Below are 23,799 nucleotides of genomic sequence, written 5' to 3' on the forward strand. Positions count from 1 at the left end.
CTAGCACGGAGGTTCAGTTGTACGGGGTTTCGGTTATACAGGGGTTCAGTTACATGGGGGGTTCAGTTGCACGGGGGGTATCCCTTTTTCGAAAATCAGGCTCCCTGTTTTCAAAATCCCTTTTTCTTCTGAGGCTTGGAGCATTTGGTGGCTAGATATTAAACGTAATGAAATTTGTATAATTGCAATCTGCATAAAAACCCAATTCTTGTTAATTGTTATCAAAATTCCATTTTTGAGTTTTGGTTACAATTGAGCTAAGTTGCTCCTTCATTACAATTTAACACTGTGAACTATTTGATAGACTTTATTGGCCTAACGTCCTATATTTAATTCCCCTTGGAACACTCTGCTATTTTTAAAGAATGAGTCGCGCTGTTAAAGTTTAGTATTTCTGATTACAGTTGACCTAAGAACTATCTTCTAAAAGTTTCTGTTTGAGGGAAGCTTTTGACTCCTTTACGTGTACGTAAAGGACTGAAATCCCATTATAGGAACTAGAACTTTTTATCTTCCGGTAAAATATTCACTATTCTTGTATTACTTTTTCTATCTTAAAATTAAAAATTTATAATTGAACTTTAAATTTATTTATGTCTTTGTGAAATAAAGAACTTAAATGAAAGATTTTTATTTTCTCTGGATAAATTAGAATTGAATTGTGTTCTTTGGTAAAATTCAGTAGGGAACTTGAACTTTCCTTAACTTCGTTGAGAAAATTTTAAATTGAACTTTAAATTTTTTCATCTCTTTGAGAAAAGTCGGAACTGAATTTAAGAAAATTTAGAATTAAAGTGAAACTTTCTATCTTCATAGAAAATAATCACAATAATAGTATAACTTTTCCTATCTTCTATGGAAAAATTAGAACTGAACTTTAAATTTTTTATGTGTTGGTGAACTTAAAACTGACGTGGAAGCTTCACCTACGAAATACTAAAAAACCTTAGCTCAGAAAAGTCTGAAATATCCAACTACTCATCCCAAACTAGAATTTCCAGTCAAATGAGCCCTCTTAGGATATTTTGGTACCACTAGGTCGATAGACCAAAAATATTTAAATTCTTGATTATGTAATTCAGTCACTTTTACAGAAACTGTACATTTTTGTTACCAAATTCTGGTCTAGATTTCATTTTTACAGAAACTGTACATTTTTCTTACTAAATTCTGGTCTAGATTTACCTTTGATTAGGGAAGCTGTAAGAAAACTTGCTAGCTTAAAGTTCTTTGGTAAAATTCAGTAGGGAACTTGAACTTTTCTTCACTTCATTGAGAAAATTTAAAATTGAACTAGAACTTTTTATCTTCCGTGAAAATATTCACAAGTATGGTATTACTTTTTCTATCTTCCACTGAAAAATTTAGAATTGAACTTTAAATTTCTTTATGTCTTTGTGAAATAATGAACAAAAGTGGAAGATTTTTATTTTCTCTGGATAAATTAGAATTGAATTGTGTTCTTTGGTAAAATTCAGTAGGGAACTTGAACTTTCCTTGACTTTGTTGAGAAAATTTTAAATTGAAATTTAAATTTTTTCATCTCTTTGAGAAAAGTCGGAACTGAATTTAAGAAAATTTAGAATTAAAGTGAAACTTTCTATCTTCATAGAAAATAATCACAATAATAGTATAACTTTTCCTATCTTCTATGGAAAAATTAGAACTGAACTTTAAATTTTTTATGTGTTGGTGAACTTAAAACTGACATGGAAGCTTCACCTACAAAATACTAAGAAACCTTAGCTCAGAAAAGTCTGAAATATCCAACTACTCATCCCAAACTATAATTTCCAGTCAAATGAGCCCTCTTAGGATATTTTAGTACCACTAGGTCGATAGACCAAAAATATTTTGAATACACACACTCAAAAACTCACACATACACACACACACAGAAACTTACACACACACATAAAAACTTACACACACACACACACACACACACACAAAAACTTACACACACACACAAAAACTTACACAAACACAAAAACATCTTTGCTAGAAAACTACTCTACGTGAACCTAGATCAACCCAAGAAAAAATTTTTTGTCACTCTAATAAGTTTATCGCTAGACATAGCTTTACAGAAAATTTAAGTTTGAACAATTATTCGTTATTATTTCACCTCATGTTTTATTTAGTCTAGTAGCTCTTTACTTTTAGTTGAAAAATGTCCTCTTGTGGGTTGTGGAAAAAAAAAGAAAGTTTTTTGTCACTCTAATAAGTCTATCGCGTAAGGAACAACACCGCTGAATCTGAAGGTCTGATTTACATTCAGATTTATTGACTTTTTTGGGGGGGGTGTTTCTCCCTTTTTCGAAAATCAGGCTCCCTGTTTTCAAAATCCCTTTTTCTTCTGAGGCTTGGAGCATTTGGTGGCTAGATATTAAACGTAATGAAATTTATATAATTGCAATCTGCATAAAAACGAACTTGAACTTTCCTTGACTTCGTTGAGAAAATTTTAAATTGAACTTTAAATTTTTTCATCTCTTTGAGAAAAAGTCGGAACTGAATTTAAGAAAATTTAGAATTAAAGTGAAACTTTCTATCTTCATAGAAAATAATCACAATAATAGTATAACTTTTCCTATCTTCTATGGAAAAATTAGAACTGAACTTTAAATTTTTTATGTGTTGGTGAACTTAAAACTGACGTGGAAGCTTCACCTACGAAATACTAAGAAACCTTAGCTCAGAAAAGTCTGAAATATCCAACTACTCATCTCAAACTAGAATTTCCAGTCAAATGAGCCCTCTTGGGATATTTTGGTACCACTAGGTCGATAGACCAAAAATATTTAAATTCTTGATTATGTAATTCAGTCACTTTTACAGAAACTGTACATTTTTGTTACCAAATTCTGGTCTAGATTTCATTTTTACAGAAACTGTACATTTTTATTACCAAATTCTGGTCTATATTTACCTTTGATTAGGGAAGCTGTAAGAAAACTTGCTAGTTCGAAGTTCTTTAGTAAAATTCAGTAGGGAACTTGAACTTTTCTTCACTTCATTGAGAAAATTTAAAATTGAACTACAACTTTTTATCTTACGTGAAAATATTCACAAGTATGGTATTACTTTTTTTATCTTCCACTGAAAAATTTAGAATTGAACTTTAAATTTATATATGTCTTTGTGAAATAAAGAACTTAAGTGGAAGATTTTTATTTTCTCTGGATAAATTAGAATTGAATTGTGTTCTTTGGTAAAATTCGGTAGGGAACTTGAACTTTCCTTAACTTCGTTGAGAAAATTTTAAATTGAACTTTAAATTTTTTCATCTCTTTGAGAAAAGTTGGAACTGAATTTAAGAAAATTTAGAATTAAAGTGAAACTTTCTATCTTCATAGAAAAAAATCACAATAATAGTATAACTTTTCCTATCTTCCATGGAAAAATTAGAACTGAACTTTAAATTTTTTATGTGTTGGTGAACTTAAAACTGACGTGGAAGCTTCACCTACGAAATACTAAGAAACCTTAGCTCAGAAAAGTCTGAAATATCCAACTAATCATCCCAAACTATAATTTCCAGTCAAATGAGCCCTCTTAGGATATTTTGGTACAACTAGGTCAATAGATAAAAAATATTTTGAATACACAAAAGAAAAAACTCATACTTACACACACACAGAAAGTTACACACACACATAAAAACTCACACATGCACGCACACACAAACACACACACACACAAAAAAAACTTACATACACACACAAAAACTTACACACAAACAAAAACATCTTTGTTAGAAAACTACTCTACGTGAACCTAGATCAACCCAAGAAAAAAGTTTTTGTCACTCTAATAAGTTTATCGCTAGACATAGCTTGACAGAAAATTTAAGTTTGAACAATTATTCGTTATTATTTCACCTCATGTTTGATTTAGTCTAGTAGCTCTTTACTTTTAGTTGAAAAATGTCCTCTTGTGGGTTGTGGAAAAAAAAAGAAAGTTTTTTGTCACTCTAATAAGTCTATCGCGTAAGGAACAACACCGCTGAATCTGAAAGTTTGATTTACATTCAGATTAATTGACTTTTTTTGGGGGGGGGGAGTTTTCCCCCATTTTTGAAAAACAGGCACCATGTTTTCAAAATACCTTTTTCTTCTGTGGCTTGGAGCATTTGGTGGCTAGATATTAAACGTAATGAAATTTATATAATTGTAATCTGCATAAAAACGAACTTGAACTTTCCTTGACTTCGTTGAGAAAATTTTAAATTGAACTTTAAATTTTTTCATCTCTTTGAGAAAAGTCGGAACTGAATTTAAGAAAATTTAGAATTAAAGTGAAACTTTCTATCTTCATAGAAAATAATCACAATAATAGTATAACTTTTCCTATCTTCTATGGAAAAAATAGAACTGAACTTTAAATTTTTTATGTGTTGGTGAACTTAAAACTGACGTGGAAGCTTCACCTACGAAATACTAAGATACCTTAGCTCAGAAAAGTCTGAAATATCCAACTACTTATCCCAAACTAGAATTTCCAGTCAAATGAGCCCTCTTAGGATATTTTGGTACCACTAGGTCGATAGACCAAAAATATTTTAAATACACACACGCAAAAACTCACACATACACACACACAGAAACTTACACACACACATAAAAACTTACACACACACACACACACACACACACACACAACAACAAACACACACACACAAAAACTTACACAAACACAAAAACATCTTTGCTAGAAAACTACTCTACGTGAACCTAGATCAACCGAAGAAAAAAGTTTTTGTCACTCTAATAAGTTTATCGCTAGACATAGCTTTACAGAAAATTTAAGTTTGAACAATTATTCGTTATTATTTCACCTAATGTTTGATTTAGTCTAGTAGCTCTTTACTTTTAGTTGAAAAATGTCCTCTTGTGGGTTGTGGAAAAAAGAAGTTTTTTGTCACTCTAATAAGTCTATCGCGTAAGGAACAACACCGCCGAATCTGAAGGTCTGATTTACATTCAGATTTATTGAATTTTTTTTAGGGGGGGGGGGCGTGGTTATCCCATTTTAGAAAATAAGGCTTCCTGTTTTAAAAATACCATTTTATTATGAGGCGTGGTGCATTTGGTGGCTAGATATTAAAAGTAATTAAATTTATATAATTGCAATCTGCATAAAAACCCAATTCTTGTCAATTGTTATCAAAATTCCATTTTTGAGTTTTGGTTACAATTCAGCTAAGTCGCTACTTCATTACAATTTAACACTATGAACTATTTGATAAAACTTATTGGGCTAACGTCCTATTTTTAATTAATCCTGTAGCAAGCCGGAGTTTTTGAAGCACGATTCACGCTATTAAAGCTTAGTATTTCTGAGTCCAGTTGATAAGTGCACCATCTTAGAAAATTCTCTTTTTGGGGGACGCCTTTGGTTCCTTTAGGTGTACGTAAAGGACTGAAATACCCTTACACGCGTCTTGTTTTCTTCGATATATTTGCTTACTTGGTTATTCAGCGTAAGCAGCGAATTTATGGCAAATCCAGGGAAGAATTTTTTTTTGAAACGCTTTCTGGGTTTCATTACGAAAGTGACGTTCCTCGCAAAAACATAAGTTGTTATCACAAAAGGATTTTTGTTCTTAATTACAAAAAAAAACAAAAAAAACACGTTTTCCACAAAATAAGTTTTTCAAAGAAAAGTAAAGAACTCCATTAAACAAAAAATTAGCAAAAATAACATCAAATAATCTACCAAACGTGAAACTGCCACAAATCAGCATCGATAAATAAATGAAACCCAAAATGAACAGAAATTACAATAATTAACCGAGTCAAACTCAAAACGAGCAGAAATCACTCTAATAAGTCTATTGCGTAAGGAACAACATCGCTGAATCTGAAGGTCTGATTTACATTCAGATTTATTGACTTTTGGGGGTGTTTCTCCCTTTTTAGAAAATCAGGCTCCCTGTTTTCAAAATCCCTTTTTCTTCTGAGGCTTGGAGCATTTGGTGGCTAGATATTAAACGTAATGAAATTTGTATAATTGCAATCTGCATAAAAACCCAATTCTTGTTAATTGTTATCAAAATTCCATTTTTGAGCTTTGGTTACAATTGAGCTAAGTCGCTCCTTCATTACAATTTAACATAATGAACTATTTGATAAAACTTATTGGGCTAACGTCCTATTTTTAATTAATCCTGTGGCAAGCCGGAATTTTTGAAGCACGATTCACTCTATTAAAGCTTAGTATATTTGAGTATTATTACGAGAATCCTACGGGAGAGGAATCTATATCTTGGGGATTAAAAGAAATTAGAACTTCTTCTTATCAGATTCAAACGCTTAATAGCCCAAGCTTATGTGACTCAAATTTCTCTATAGAGTGCTAACGTGTATCTGTTGAAATAATTCAAGTCCAGTTTCAGAATTCCTATCAAGTCGAACAGTAAAGAAAAAACAAAAAGAAAAAAAAACCCCTAATTTTAGACATTTTTTTGGGAAAGAAGGTAAAAGTAAAGTGTAACTCGTATAAATGAATCATGAAACGAACAAACATTTTAATAATTAACCAAGTCAATCTTAAAAGTATCAGAAATTTTCATAAGCTGGACACTTAACTCCATAAGCCTTCACAAGACACATACAAACTTTGCACTTTACGGAAAAAATACAAATGGTTTTACTTTTACACCTTTAATAATTCAAATGACATTAGTATTTTGATTACTAGAGGTTTTATTGACGTTACGTGCCTATTAATTGGAATTTAACACCTAAACGCACTTGCAAAATCACTGCACTAGTGTTTTGGATTTGCCAAGATTTAAATGTTAAGAGTGATAACATTTTTGTGTTTGTGCTAACGAACTGTAAGTAAGGAGCGACACGACTCAATAGTAACCGAAACTCCAAAAACCTTATTTTCGTAAATAGTAACCTTAATAAACTAAAGTTTATTAAAAACTTTATTTCATTTTTTAAGGTTAATTTAGACGAGGTTACATGGCCCGCCATGTAACCTCGTCTAAATTAACCTTAAAAAATGAAATAAAGTTATGTCGACTTTGTATATTTTATTCAACTGCACGCGCGCGTACATAGGCTATCCTAACCTAAGATCCCACATACACATCGCAGCCAAGCGTGGTGAACTTTGTCTAGCATATCACAACTGTGCAACGCGCGGTGGAAATGTGCCAAATGTGGTTGGAACTGTACAGATTGCGTGGTGCTCCAAGATGCACACTAGGTAGTGCATGCTAAGCGAGGGCGAACTTTGTTTTGTGTGTGTGTGTGTGTAAAACCTATAATTTTCACCTTTTTCTTCATTAAGTATCAATTACTTCAAGAAATTAATTCCACATTTTTGCAGATAGGAGTTTGAAACTTTCGAAGTAGGGATATTGGTTTTTAGAGTTTCGGTTACTATTGAGTCGTGTCGCTCCTTACTTACAGTTCGTTAGCACAAACACAAAAATGTTATCACTCTTAACATTTAAATCTTGGCAAATCCGAAACACTAGTGCAGTGATTTTGCAAGTGCGTTTAGGCGTTAAATTCCAATTAATAGGCACGTAACGTCAATAAAACCTCTAGTAATCAAAATGTTAATGTCATTTGAATTATCAAAGGTGTAAAAGTAAAACCATTTGTATTTTTTCAGTAAAGTGCAAATTTTGTTCGTGTCCTGGGAAGGCATATGGAGTTTAGCGTCCAACTTATGTTAATTTCTGCTCGTTTTGAGATTGACTTGGTTAATTATTATAGTTTTTGTTCGCTTCAGGTTTCATTTATACGAGTTGCACTTTACTTTCACCTTGTTTCCCAAAAAACTGTTTAAAATTAGGGTTTTTTGTTTTTTTTTTTTTTTGTTTTTGCTTTACTGTTCGACTTGATAGGAATTCTGAAACTGGACTTGAATTATTTCAACAGATACACTTTAGCACTCTATAGAGAAATTTGAGTCATATAAGCTTGGGCTATTAAGCGTTTGAATCTGATAAGAAGAGGTTTTAATTACTTTTAATCCCCAAGATATAGATTCCTCTCACGTAGGATTCTCGTAATAATGCTCAGATATACTAAGCTTTAATAGCGTGAATCGTGCTTCAAAAACTCCGGCTTGCTACAGGACTAATTAAAAATAGGACGTTAGCCCAATATGTTTTATCAAATAGTTCATAGTGTTAAATTGTAATGAAGGAGCGACTTAGCTCAATTGTAACCAAAACTCAAAAATGGAATTTTGATAACAATTAACAAGAATTGGGTTTTTATGCAGATTGCAATTATATAAATTTCATTACGTTTAATATCTAGCCACCAAATGCTCCAAACCTCAGAAATAAAAGGGATTTTGAAAACAGGGAGCCTGATTTTCGAAAAAAGGAGAAACATCCTCCAAAAAGTCAATAAATCTGATTGTAAATCAGACTTTCAGATTCAGCGATGTTGTTCCTTACGCGATAGACTTATTAGAGTTATTTCTGCTCGTTTTGAGTTTGAGTTGGTTAATTATTGTAATTTCTGTTCATTTTGGGTTTCATTTATTTATCGATGCTTATTTTTGGCAGTTTCACGATTGGTAGATTATTTGATGTTATTTTTGCTAATTTTTTGTTTAATGGAGTTCTTTACTTTTCTTTAAAAAACTTATTTTGTGGAAAACGTGTTTTTTTCTAATTAAGAACGAAAATCCTTTTGTGGGAACAACTTATGTTTTTGCGAGGAACGTCACTTTTGTAATGAAACCCAGAAAGCGTTTCAAAAAAAAATTCTTCCCTGGATTTGCCATAAATTCGCTGCTTACGCTGAATAACCAAGTAAGCAAATATATCGAAGAAAAGAAGACGCCTGTAAGGGGATTTCAGTCCTTTACGTACACGTAAAGGAACCCAAAGCTTCCCCCAAAAAGAGAATTTTCTAAAATGGTGCACATTTCAACTGGACTCAGAAATACTAAGCTTTAATAGCGTGAATCGTGCTTCAAAAATTCCGGATTGTTACAAGATTAATTAAAAATAGGACGTTAGCCCAATAAGTTTTATCAAATAGTTCACAGTGTTAAATTGTAGTGAAGGAGTGACCTAGCTCAATTGTAACCAAAACTCAAAAATGGAATTTGATAACAATTTACAAGAATTGGGTTTTTATGCAGATTGCAATTATACAAATTTCATTATGTTTAATATCTAGCCACCAAATGATCCAAGCCTGAGAAGAAAAAGGGATTTTGAAAACAGGGAGCCTGATTTTCGAAAAAGGGATACCCCTCGTGCAACTGAACCCCCCATGTAACTAAATCCCTGTTTAACCGAAACCCCGTACAACTGAACCTCCTTGCTAGTCGATCCCATTTAACTAATCCTCATGTAGCTCAACCCGCATGTAACTGAACCCTCGTGCAAGTCAACCGTCGTACACCTCAACTCCCTCAACTCACTTTTCAGCCATTTCATGTTATTTTTTTTTTATTTCTAAACTATTTAAAATTGACAACACTTTTCAAATAATCACTTGTGTATTATACAATACACATTCATCCCATCTCCTCCAAAACACTTTTCGGTCATTTCTTGTTAAAATTCCAATCGCTAATTACCCCTTTTTTTCTCCACCTTCAAATGCTCCTTTAGTCATTGCCCAGTTAACACTAAGATGTAAATTGAGTAATCCTCTCGCAATCACAAACCAAACCAGATTATACCCACTTAACCAGATCGAAAATGGCGGTCACACTAACTTGATTAGTAGTTGGACTTTCAGTCCTACATTCACGGGTTTCTGCAAAGTGCTATGGACTTCATTGAAAAAATACCAGTTTAAAAAAAAAAATAAAATAAACATGTATCCATGAGTTTGACCTCCAAAAAATCGATGTCACAATAGAAAACCCGTCTCTTTGAAAGGTGTAATGCCCTGTAGAATAGGACTACCAGAAAAACCTGTTTGGTACAGGGGCCCCAGCAAAGTATAAGGTAACATACTACTTACAGTTGAACTATAGACAACTCTAAATGTTTTACACTCCTTAGCCTCATTTACTCTGACTATTAATACCCTTGGCCTCTAATTGATTTTTTCATAACTACTGTCACCAAATTGAGTTGGCGCATGGTCACTTAAGGATACTGAGAATGTCGTTTATGACCTTCGGTCAGTGATAGGATTTTTGGAAAGGACTCAATTTAAGTCCTTAAAATATTTTTTAGATTAGTATAAAATTAATAGGTAATTATGGTAAATCTTATGAAGATAAATATTGTATTATTCGGAAAGCTCAGTGAGTAATGATTTTAAACTATAAAAGTGTTCCAAGCATGGCCGTCACTTCTGGAGGGGGTAGGGGGACCCTCTCCTGATAATTTTGTTTACTCGGTGAAAAAAAAACTGAGTCGGTAAAATCGTGGCGCTTCGCGCCACGATTTTTCTGACGCCACCAATGTTTTTTATCTTAAATAAAGACCATGAAAATACGAACATGTAATCTACCGAAATCTCGAACTTGGTCGGTAAACGTACTAGTTTTACCGACACCAGACGTGGTTTTACAGATGGTGCCAGAATTTTCCATTTGGTTAAATAAAGAGAATGAAAATAGTGACATAACATATTCTGAGATCTCAATCTCGGTAGGTAAATACAGCGGTTTTACAAACTCGTTCAGTGATTTTATATATCGTATTCAAAACAGACATTATGCTAATAACTGATAAGAAAAAACAGTCGGTAAAAATAACCAATCATGGTTTGTTTACACATTGCGGAAATCCATGCGGAAATCCGTCCGCTTCTGTTCGAACTATGGCTAAAATAAAACTGCGTTTTAAGACAATGATTTTAAATTATTTCAAAGAAGTGACCTCTTTTCTTACCCCCTTCTGAGAGCTGTAGAACATTAGAGACCCAAACGACCTCATTTTTCTTATTTTTTTTATAGCCAGGATGTACAGAATCATAGAAGCTGGGGTAGCCTTGAACCAAAGTTATAAGATCGTGTAGTTTTTGATAATCCATACTCATGATTTTATTCATTTAAAAATCTTGCCAAGATTCCGTCCTGATTTGACCAAACGTTGCAGTAAGCTAGAGATTCTTTCTAGCACAAAAACGGACGGAATTTCCGCACGGATTGCTAAATCCGCATGAATTTCCGCAATGTGTAAACGAACCATCAGTCGGTAAAATCCCTCACTTTGGCATGTTAATTGTCGCGTCAAGTGTAGTCAACTACCGTAGTTCAGAGTCCGAATGCACTCTCAAGTGTTTTACACTAAATATACATCTGTAAAAAATTAAAATTTCAGAACATGCCGAAGGTTTCTTTTTCTTGTAAAATTCATGTCTTTTATTGGCTGCGAAAATTTTTATAGAAATTACATGTATTATGTTGAACTGAAAAGGTCACTGCTGTAATGCCAAACGAAAGAAAGTTTATGTCAATAAGCTTGGTTTTCACGTGAGGATCATTTTAATGTTTCTTAGTGGTTTTAAATTATTCCTAAATAATGTATTAATTTTCTTACTACCAAATGATTCATTGCCTACTGCAGCCCCCTAAGATACATCTTATTTCGATAGTGGTTTTGGATCAACCAACATTGACTACAAGTTGTGGTATGTAGGAATTATATTGACTGTTTATTGGTGTTTAATCATGTATACAAAAAAAGTTATAATTCCCACGTTGACTTTATACTGGCAAGACCAAACAGCTTTGAGAGTTTAGATAGTTAGATAGATATTTTTATTCACACGAAAGCCCAATTGTGACTGGGCAAAAAGATGATTTTAAGAAAACAACAATTATCCAATATTTTCAGATTTACACCATCCTAGTTAGTTATTGTCATCAAATAATATAAAGTTTTATCGAAGAGTGTACTTATTTATTGTTAATACAGACTGAAATCTCTACCAAATGTCAAGTCAAGGATCTAATCACCATGAATAAAGGGTAGCATTGGTCGTGCAATCCACTTAACTAGCTGATAATGCTACAGCACACACGTTAGATGACTTGAAAAGCAGCCCACTTCATCATTTTTCGATATTCTTCTTTTTTTCTTGGGAAAGACAAACAGGAAGCTATTATTGTTCCTCAGAAGTAATTAATAGTTTAACTCATGGAAGTGAGGTGCAAAGCTTCAATAAAAACTGGAAAAAGATTCGAACTACCATTAGTAATGGGTTTAGTCGTGATCAAATTTCTTATAGTTTAAAGAACTGATTAAATCGGAATTCTAAATTCCCTCGAGTTTATTTCATATCCGTCTGGGGAAGGTCTTTTCCCCACACCATAGGGTGAAGCCCCGACGATCCCTCTTTATAAAAAAGTGTCGAAAGTAGTCTGTGACCACTACCGACCATTCAGTTTGATAAGCCATATCGCTAAAATACTGACAAGGCCAAGCTAGGGTGATTCTGAGCAATATGCTTAGCAGCCATCCCAGAATACCAAGGGGGTTTTAGACCGAATAGGTGGACCAGATTTTCACAGGCTGTCCTATTATGGAAAAATATCTTGAACAAGACCGTAGTATCTACCGCTTCTTCATAGATTTCAAGCTGGCATTTGACCTCGTCTGGAGAGAAGGTCTATGAGACATTCTCCCTCACTTTGGAATTCCAACTAATTTGGTTTTCCTGATAAGGAACATGTACATGAATTTCAGAAGCCGTGCTTTGGCAGGAGTAGGCCTTTCCGAAAGATTTGAAACATCGACGAGGGGTATACAAGATTGCTGGCTATCGAGCAAGATTGCTGGCTATCGTCAAAGAAAAGGTCAGAAGAGTCAGTTCCATTTTGCTTAATTTGAAGCCTTGTTAACTCATCCTTGTCGTTTAATTTTGCTGAACAACCGTAAATAACGTGAATTTTTAATTACAGCCTAAAATGTTCTTTAAAAAAAGCAGGAATAGCAGCTTCTAGAGGATCAAATACCCAATGAAATCTAAGCCATAGCTAAGCCACAATATCTTGAGATGTGTATTATGAGGATGCATAGCTTTGAACAGTTCTACTCGAGTGACGCTGCTGTCACACTTACAGATTGGGAAAGGGCTCAGCGAAACAGAGATTTCGAACTTTAATGAACTTCTTTCAGCTGCAACAGAAGTTTTACCGACAGAGAGTGACAACTTCGGCCCAAAAGAGCCAAAATACTATCAAACAAAAGTTATCATACAACCACTGCAGTGAAAGTTGGGAGTCCGAGCCTTGGCAGATTGTATTTTCAGGCATGAATTTGCTTACCTTTTCTTTGGCAGCAATCAGAAGAGAGGAAAGTATATTTCCTGCTTATGACTTCTCCTATTTTTGAGAATATATCTAGTTTCAATGTTGAAAGAGAAACTGAGGTGTGATGGTAGCCTTCTTATTATTGGGGACAAATTTGGAGTGAAATGTGAGAAGATTGCTTTATATCTATTTTACAGTATTTCCTAGTGTATTTCCTAGCATTGGAAAATAAGGAAGAAGAAGATCAATTGAAGTTTTTTTTATCTTTCTAGGAAACTAGAAATGACAGTTACAGCCTCGCGACTAAAGAAAAAGGAGGTTTGTACCCCCCTCTCTCCATTTGAAGGAAAGGCTATACTCGCAAGAGGAAATAGAAAGTGAACAGAAATCAAATATATCTCTTTTTTTCAGTAGCCTACTGTTGACATAATGATGAACCTTAAATCATTGAGTAAGCAAAAATTATCTTAAACTGATCGTTTAGACTTTAAATGGCTAGTGATTACGTTGGAGAAGATAGCACTGCCACCCCGTCAATCCTCACTCGTAACGGAAAAGTATTGACAGTGGACTCATGTAGCAGCGCATATATTTAATTCAACTGTACTCGAGAATAGATTTTATGTTCTGATAACCAATGAAATAATCGGAATGATAAATTGCAAATATGTGTTACGTTTTCGTAGATCTAGTTGAGATTGGGGGGGGGAAAACTTCATTAAAAATTTCTGGATCTTGGGGATCCTGGTAGTTTGCAATCCAGGTCACCGTTGTTACCTGGTCCTTCGGAAGTCAACCTATCTTTTTTTTTATCTTTGTTTAAAGTTTAAACCTGCTATCCTTGTTCTAAGTAAACGTAACTTTAACCTAATGTGCTGTCTTTTTTACGACTGTGCTGTATTTCAGGATATTTTAATGACTTTATCCGTCCTGCTCAGAGGAAGTGATAGAGATCGACTGAAATGGGCCTTCAAGCTGTATGATCTTAACGGGGATGGTCAGATTTCTAAAAATGAGATGGTTTCAATTATTACGTCCATTTATGACCTTTTAGGAAAAACTGTAAGTCAGCATTGCCATAGCTTTGTATTCTACGTTTTCATTTTACTAATTTATGAGCAGTGAAGCCATATGTTATTGCAAATATTAAACAAGAACTTAACCACAAAGTGCTTATAGTTTATTTTCCTACGAAGAATCAATTTTGTCAAAGTCTTCTAAAATCTTAGAACTCTCAGATGCATAATTTTGTTCTGTACACATTCCTAGCTAAGCAGACATTTCTGTCAGACAATTCCAAAAAAAAAACAATAAGCAGACCTTATTAACAGATGAGGTAAATGTTCTTTAAAAACTGAAGTTTAATCTACCCCAAATTTAAAAAAGTGGATCAACCCAAAGCATTTTTATTCTTTTTTTGTAAGACGAATTGACTTGTAAGCATAAAGTTATCTTTAACGAAACATACTTCAAATAAACACACTTTGGCAGGTCAGGCCCATGTTTTTATATGTTCCCCAATAAATAGGGTTGACCACAAATAATGTGTTAAAATGCCTCCCTCCTAGCACTTCTGCTGAACCTTAGGAAAGCTGTAACTTATTTTCAGAAAATTACAAGTTATGCCCCTTTCTTTTTGGACGAAGATTTGAGTATATATAATTTCATGAATACAAAACTGACTCAAACACATTCAGTATGTTTCATTAAGCTCATAATAGTAGAAACTTTTGAAAAAAAGAAATTTTTTCTAGATGGCTGAAAAGCTGCAGCTAAATACATGTGAAATAAACTGTTGAAAAACTACAGCTTTTTCCTTAACTCGAGCTACAGTCATCATTTTTTTTTTCAAGTTTTGGAGCGGTTTTCTATGGAAACGCTGCCTATATTGGTTCAAATTGGGACAATATCACATCTTCGTTTAGATTTCTTGCCTCATGGGAGGTGCGAAAATCTTGGACGGGACAAAATTGGACACTATCAAACCATCTAAATTGTACAGAAATTTAGCGGGGGATTACCAGGATGGAGATTTTATATCGGGATTGAACGGATTGGTCGCTACCGTATTCAGATCATATAACTTAACCATGGGACGTGTTAGGTTAGCATTAGCAGCAATAGTGGCAGGATATTCCCCATGGTCGCATCAAGGATTCTCAAACAGGGTTTCCCGACAGCCTAGAGTTCCGTAGAAGGTCCTAAATGTATGAAGCTACCCGAAAGATAGGAAGATTAGTAGTTCGTTTGGTTGGGAATCAGGAGAAAAACTGGTCTGTGTTTTACCCATTTCCTATAGATCATTTTGGGGGATTTTGTCCTAAGGAGCAAAACCATGGCTATGGGAGGACATGATATTAACTGCAATGGTAAAAGCCTCATTATGTGAATGATCTGAGAGCTCAAAAGGAAAATTTCAAGGAGCCTGAATGAATTTTCAAATTTTTTGAAAATTCAGCTACAAGAATCTGTTGAAAATCATATTTAGGAAGGTTAAGTGACTTAAATGTGGAATAGCAGAAGATTAAGAGGGGATGGTGGGTGCCTCAAAAGTATGCCAAGTGGGTAAGTTCAATTACTTAGGTAGCAGTAGTAGTCAGGTTAGTGGATGCCGTTAAGGCGTGAAACATAGAATAGTCAAGGCAGAGGAAGTTTTTGCGCAGTTGAATAAGACTCTGAAGACTAAGAATAAAAATCTTAGAAAAAGATTAGGCGGCCAGAAGCAATGGTAATGAGAGTTGTCAAATAATGATCTGAAATGTGGGCGCTTGGAAAAGTTAAGGAGGAAATACTAGACGGTTTCCATAAAAATTGTCTAAAGATGGTAATCATAACTCATAAGCTGTATAAAACGCATGGTTCCATCCCACTGTCCAGAGCTGCCACGAGAAATTTTTAATATGGTCTTGTAACGCTTTAGGAGTAAGGAGGATAGGTTGCCAAAAATGCTGCTTTTGTGTAATCCAACTCAAGGTAAAAGAGGAGCAGTGTGTCTTCAAAGAGAGTACATTAAAAAGTTTAAAAGAAATAATGATTCCACAAAGGTAGTAAAGAGTTAAATTATGAACAGGGCGGGTGAAGGAGGTTTATTTGCAACTGTGTTAGTCGTAGAACGACTTGACTCTGCATTGAGTTGCATTTAGGAGACCTTCATCAAAGCTGCTCTGTCAGCTGAATTTCATAGCTGTTTATAATTTATAAAACTTCGGACTAAAGAAATTCTAGATAAAAAAAAGGGTAAACGGTAATATTTAGAGAATAAAAAAAAAAAAGATAGCTCTGTTGGAACTTAATCCTTAAGGCAGTGTCTTTAGTAAAAGAAGTTATCTAAACTGGAAAGCTTTTAAAATGAAAATTTTCAACATTTTTAATTTACGGGGAAACCAGAGTCCATAATTTATTTTTCTTCAGCATTGTGTTCCCTTTAGCGTATAGAGGGGGTGCTTTAGGAAAGTGCGAACATTTTTTTCGATCACTTCAATAGTTTTACCTTCAAGTCTTTGAGCTAAAGGGGATCCAAAACAGAGCAAATATATTGCTTCGCTCAAAAAGGTGGCCCCAAAAAGGACAAAACACTTTTTTTTTACGAAAAGGTAGAGGGACATTAATATACAGAAAGACTATTCTGTGGGCACTGAACTTTTGAAGAGAGGGTCTAAAAGAAGGCCAAATGAACTTTTTTTTTTCAAAGGTTGAAACTTATATTCTCGAGTTCTTGGGCTAGAGGGAGCACAATGCTCCAGAAAAAAAGAAGAATTTTGGGACTTTCTTGCGTTATGTTTACTTCAAAATTCTGAACGAGTAAGCACGCAAAAGACGGAAAGTATGCGCAATAATGTGAATGAACTACCTGCTGAGCCGCTGACAGTTAAAGCAAAGGAAAATGAAGGTGTTGAGATGTTTATATATCTTCAGAATCTAGTGAGCACCGATGGAAGGCCTGAGCATGAAATTGACGCACGTATCGCGTACATAGGAAGCGCCATTGATAAGTTAAGCAACGTTTGGTGAAGTGCCAATTTCTCTTTGAAGCTGAAAATTAACCCTTTGAAAATTTTTGTGTTATTTTAGATAGTCCAAATGTCAAATAACTATGGTTCCACGTTTGACAAGCCTGTTGAATTGTTAATTTTAGTTCTATGAGTATTGTGTTCTCAATATGGAAAAATTAATTTGTGACGCAATTTGACTTGTCGATGTCGATTCTATCTAATTACTCTTTCAGTGTTGATCTATCTATATCCTGTCTCAATTATTGTTATTACTACAAACTCGTGGCAGCGTTAAGCAATCTGAGCGTTAAGTAGCGTTCACACTACAAAACACCCCTCCTCCATCACGCACTACTTAAAGTATCTCCTTTGCTCATCTACCATGAAATTTTATTTTAAAACAAAGAGTTTTGGTCATTGCATTTGTATCCTCATTCCAGCCAAAAGTTAAAATGTTTTAAAATTCCTAAATAATACTGAACCCACAAAAACTGTTTGTTTGTTGTGGCTTTGGTAATCTGATATAAACCAACTAGTATATTTGATTCTCTTTACCTTATGCTGCATTTGGCTATGACGTTTTTTCCTTTTCAATGTTTTATTTATTCCCCGTTTTAAGACATCAACAATAACAAATCTATTTAGAAAAAGGCGATGTTTGATTTTTAACATTTTTTACGTTTTGAGAAGCCAGAAGAAATGGGAAGAAGTAAAATAAAAATATTTAATCGTTTTAAATAAGAGGAATTTATGTATACAAAAAAATATCCTGAAAATTTCACTTCTCTTTCTAAATGTTATCACACACTTAGTAGAGAGCAACCCATGTCCCGTGGTTAGCCAAGTCAATGGGTTTAGGTAAAAGGACAAAGATTATCCAGATCCACTGAAGGCGCAAAGGCCGTCGAACCGACGTTCAAGCTGGCGGACCTTTTTTACCGGGAGAGGAAGCAAAAAAAATTTAGTTTACCTTACAATTGCGTCTGAAATGCGTCAAAAACTCTTTTTTTCTGTATGGTTTGAAAATTAAACTCTTAAGTTCCTAGACTAAGGGGACACTTATGCACAAAAATATGTTTGGGACAAGGGCCCTCAAGAATGAGCAAATGTTTTTTGGTCACCTTGAAACCTATGGCTTAAATTCTTTGGGCCAATCGGACCAACGAAACAAAATTTTATCTTACCCTAAAATGAGAACCTAAAAGGGCCAACACATGTTTCGGCAGGCTTACAAATTACATTTGTAATTTTGGAGGCCAAAACTACTGCCCTCTTAAGCCCTCTTAATGCTTCAACTTAATAGGCTTGACCATTCCTGGGATATTGCAGATACGTCCTTTTGAAAATCTCATGCACAGAGTGTGTTTTGACTTAGTTGGACATTCCCCCTGAACATTCTCTGGAAGTTTCATCTTCCTACCCATTAGCCTCATTAGTAGTAGTCGCAGTAATAATAGCAGAAGTAGCAGCAGCACCAGTAGTAGCCGTATGCACAGAGTGCCTTTCGGTCGGTTAATAATCCCTCTCAACAAGCCCTAAAATTTCAATTTAATACTCTAAGAACACCTGAGAAATCGATCAAGCATCCTTTTGGCAACCTGAATGCACACAGCGTATTTTGATTTAGTTCAACATCTCCCTAAATATTCGCTGAAACTTTCAGCATAATGTCCTTAGCCTCAGTAGAAGAAGTAGTCGTAGCAGACGTAATAGTTGCAATAGTGCTAATATGACCGTAGTGTCTTTGGGTTAGTTTAACATCCCCCTCTACATGCCCTGCAAATTTCGACTTAATACCCAAGCAGTTCCAAAAAAATTGCTTCTATGCCCTTTTGAAAACCTGCATGCATATAGTTCTTTTTACTTAGTTGAAACTCCCTCTAAATATTTCCAGAAAGTTTTACGTTAATACTATTAGTCTCACTAGTTGCAGTAATCGTAGTAGTAGTGGTGGTAGTAGTATGCATATAGTGCCTATTGGTTAGTCCGAGGCGAATCTGGCATAAGCCCTTTTTAGGATTGTATAAAAATGATGTCATTTCATTTGTTGATAGATAAGTCTATCTATCATCTATCCATACGTCGTTCCTAGGGCAGAACTAAGGTAGATAGTCATAGAACTGAGAGATGAAAGATTGGATTGATTTTAGGTTGAAACGCGACGGACAATGTCCACTAGACTTGTATGCAAAATCTGGGACTGAATTTGCTTGGACCTAGAGGTGGCGAACAAGTGAAACCAAAGCCTACAAAGGTTTGGCCGCTTGTAGTCTAAAGGGGGAAAACCGTGTCATAGGATTTACACATGACCAACAAGTCCCCTGGACTCGCAGCATTATAGTTATAATAAAAGTTTTAGCATACAATTTCAGGTGAATGGGGTGTGGATCACCATTCACATGAACTGAAGATAGACGTAATTTCTGTCTGAAGTCATCTTGATTCCATGCTATAGACATTCTTGGATACAAAAGTAGAATGGCCCCTATTGATCCGGTACGAACCACGTGGTTTATGGTCCTAATATGGGCATAGAGTCATTAGGGAGAACACGTGGTTAATTAAAGTGATTGGGAATTTAGAACACCAGTGCTGTCAGTCATTAATCAGATTGTTTCCGGGCAAAGTTAAATAATATCTGACAGGTACTGTCAACATTTCTCCAGGAATAGATCCAAGTCATTAATGTTCCTTGCCCTGGAAACAATTCTACTGGTCGAACTCCAAAGATATTAATAACCAACCGCCCTGGAAACAATTCTCCAAGAAACATCTTAGAGATGAATTGTTTTAGCGCGGGAATCAGGTTTCTTAGTAATTTGAAATGTGACAGCGCAGAGATGTCAATAACAAAGGAACACGCTGAAATTACGTTTAGGGGTTATTTGGGCGAAACCGTTTTAGACATTTTATGGAATTATTTCGGCGAAACAGTTAGAGACATTTTAAAAGATGATTTAAAAGATGATTTTAGAAGAGGATTTGAGGGTGAAATTCTGTGGTCGTTATAATACACAAGTTCCATTTGAACAGTGTAGCGAGGTCCTCTACCCCAACCCCAAAGACCCCCGGAACCCCTCCCCATCCCCATTTTTTTTTTAATAATTTTTGAATTTTTTAACATGGTATTTTTTTTAACTTTTTTATGTATCTTAAAATGACATGAAATATGCTTACGGCTCTACCAATCGTACTCTCTGCTTGTTCATAGGCACGACGCGGCTTTCCCATTGGTACTCTATGACAGGTTATCGACACTACCTAGTTTAATGCGTGCATTAAATCAGTATTTCTTACGCAGTGGAAGGATAAACACATAATTCATATCTGTAAAAAGTGAAGATGAATTATTTGACGAAAGTATGTGCACATGAAAAAATCATCGTCGTGTTGAATGCTGACAAGGAGGAATACCTGAACTATCAAACGAGTGCAAGTGGTAACACTATTGGAAATGTATGCATGCATTGTCATGACAGCGAGAAGTTAGATTCCTTTGGAATACCCAATAATTTCCATCATGCAAACGGTGGATATGCGATAGTAACATTACCAGAGAAAGTAGAACTCAAAGAGAATGCCAACGTAAAAATAATAGTTGATGAAGAGGGACAACTTCTAGCTAATGGTTCTGATAGCATGTTAGCAGTTGATAGATCTTGTCGATATCTTTCTGGTGTTAGCATTCGAAAGAAAGCAAAGGGAAAAAGAAGGCATGCATACAGCTGCACCAACATCATAAATCATATCTTGTCAATGTGTCAAAACTGCTATCTATGTAAAAATAATGTGACAATAGACAGTGAAATCGTAGGCAGAATAAAAAGGACATTAGCAGACAATATCATCAATGAATATAAAGATGAATTGACGGAAAGTGAAGCGCAAGTGTACTAATAATGTATAATAATGTATTTAACATATTTTTATATTAATATTCTACATGTCATTATTTCATTAAAAATATCTTATGCATTATTTTGTTAAGTGTTCATTATTTTTTGGGTATGCTAGAACGTCAAACGTTCAGAATATCTATTAAAAGGGGCAGAGATGTAAGAAAAAGAATTTTTAGAGATAAAGATACTACTAGCAGGCTCAATTTTTCATAGAACATAGGAAAGTTCATGATCTCTTCTGAATTTTACTAAAGAACAGCATTCAATTCTAATATCTCCAGAGAAAACAAAAATCTTCCACTTCAGTTCTTTATTTCACAAAAGACATAAAGAAATTTAAAGTTCAATTCTAAATTTTTCGGTGGAAGATAGAAAAAGTAATACCATACTTATGAATATTTTCACGGAAGATAAAAAGTTCTAGTTCAATTTAAAATTTTCTCAACGAAGTGAAGAAAAGTTCAAGTTCTCTACTTAACTTTACCAAAGAACACAATTCAATTCTAATTTCTCCAGAGAAAATAAAAATCTTCCACTTCAGTTCTTTATTTCACAAAGACATAAAGAAATTTAAAGTTAAATTCTAAATTTTTCGGTGGAAGATAGAAAAAGTAATACCATACTTGTGAATATTTTCCCGGAAGATAAAAAGTTCTAGTTCAATTTAAAATTTTCTCAATGAATTGAAGAAAAGTTTAAGTTATCTTCTGAATTTTACCAAAGAAGACATTTCAATCCTAATTTCTCCAGAGAAAACAAAAATCTTCCACTTAAGTTCTCTATTTCACAAAGACATAAAGAAATTTAAAGTTCAATTCTAAATTTTTCGGTGGAAGATAGAAAAAGTAATAGCATACTTATGAATATTTTCACGGAAGATAAAAAGTTCTAGTTCAATTTAAAATTTCCTCAACGAAGTGAAGAAAAGTTCAAGTTCTCTTCTGAACTTTACCAAAGAACACAATTCAATTCTAATTTCTCCAGAGAAAATAAAAATCTTCCACTTAAGTTCTTTATTTCACAAAGACATAAAGAAATTTAAAGTTCAATTCTAAATTTTTCGGTGGAAGATTGAAAAAGTAATGCCATACTTGTGAATATTTTCCCGGAAGATAAAAAGTTCTAGTTCAATTTAAAATTTTCTCAATGAAGTGAAGAAAAGTTCAAGTTCTCTTCTGAATTTTACCAAAGAACACACTTCAATTCTAATTTCTACAGAGAAAATAAAAATCCTCCACTTAAGTTCTTTATTTCACAAAGACATAAAGAAATTTAAAGTTTAATTCTAAATGTTTCGGTGGAAGATGGAAAAAGTAATACCATACTTGTAAATATTTTCACGGAAGATAAAAAGTTCTAGTTCAATTTAAAATTTTCTCAACGAAGTGAAGAAAAGTTCAAGTTCTCTGCTGAATTTTACCACAGAACACAATTGAATTTGAATTTATTCAGAGAAAATAAAAATATTCCACCTAAGTTCTTTATTTCAGAAAGACATAAAGAAATTTAAAGTTAAATTCTAATTTTTCGATGTAATATAGAAAAAGTAATACCATACTTGTGAATATTTTCACGGAAGATACTTGTGAATATTTTCACGGAAGATAAAAAGTTCTAGTTCAATTTAAAATTTTCTCAACGAAGTGAAGTAAAGTTCAAGTTCTCTTCTGAACTTTACCAAAGAACACAATTCAATTATAATTTCTCCAGAGAAAATAAAAATCTTCCACTTAAGTTCTTTATTTCACAAAGACATAAAGAAATTTAAAGTTCAATTATAATTTTTCGGTGGAAGATAGAAAAAGTAATACCATACTTGTGAATATTTTCACGGAAGATACTTCCGTATCTTCCGTGAAAATATTCACGAAGAAAAATTCACGGAAGATACTTCCGTATCTTCCGTGAAAATATTCCGAAGAAAAATTCAAGGAATTTTCTTGAAAAGTCAAGAAAATTCCTTGACTTTTTATCACGGAAGATAAAAAGTTCTAGTTCAATTTAAAATTTTCTCAACGAAGTCAAGGAAAGTTCAAGTTCTCTTCTGAATTTTCTCAATGAAAAAGAAATTAGTCATTGATCATTCCTATTTTTCCAAATAATATAAAAATTTTCCACTTTAGTTCAGATCTGTCTCGAAGAGATGAAAAATTTAAAATACTGTTCTAAATTTTTCACTGAAGATAAAACAGTCCAAGTTCTCTTCTGAATTTTACCAAAGAACACAATTCAATTCTAATTTCTCCTGAGAAAACAAAAATCTTCCACTTCAGTTTTTTATTTCACAAAGACATAAAGAAATTTGAAGTTAAATTCTAAATTTTTCGGTGGAAGATAGAAAAAGTAATACCATACTTGTGAATCTTTTCACGGAAGATAAAAAGTTCTAGTTCAATTTAAAATTTTCTCAACGAAGTGAAGAAAAGTTCAAGTTCTCTACTGAATTTTACCAAAGAACACAATTCAATTCTAATTTATCCAGAGAAAATAAAAATCTTCCACTTAAGTTCTTTATTTTACAAAGACATAAAGAAATTTAAAGTTCAATTCTAAATTTTTCAGTGGAAGATAGAAAAAGTAATACCATACTTGTGAATATGTTCCCGGAAAATAAAAAGTTCTAGTTCAATTTAAAATTTTCTCAACGAAGTGAAGAAGAATTTAAGTTCTCTTCTGAATTTTACCAAAGAACA

At 33.7% G+C, this 23,799-nt stretch overlaps 1 protein-coding gene across 1 annotated transcript in view; it reads left to right on the top strand.

Annotated features, from left to right (window-relative positions):
• LOC148953214 (A-type potassium channel modulatory protein KCNIP1-like) overlaps positions 1-23,799 on the top strand; it is a 95,574-nt gene that overhangs the window by 40,122 nt on the left and 31,653 nt on the right. Inside the window, exon 4 of the mRNA XM_089087577.1 lies at positions 14,122-14,277. Within this exon, the coding sequence (XP_088943703.1) occupies positions 14,122-14,277 (156 nt within the window). The remainder of the gene's footprint in view (positions 1-14,121; positions 14,278-23,799) is intronic.

Source organism: Artemia sp. Qi Xiang Cuo, chromosome 4 (genome assembly GCF_049724085.1).
Source record: "Artemia sp. Qi Xiang Cuo chromosome 4, ASM4972408v1, whole genome shotgun sequence".
NCBI lineage: Eukaryota > Metazoa > Arthropoda > Branchiopoda > Anostraca > Artemiidae > Artemia > Artemia sp. Qi Xiang Cuo.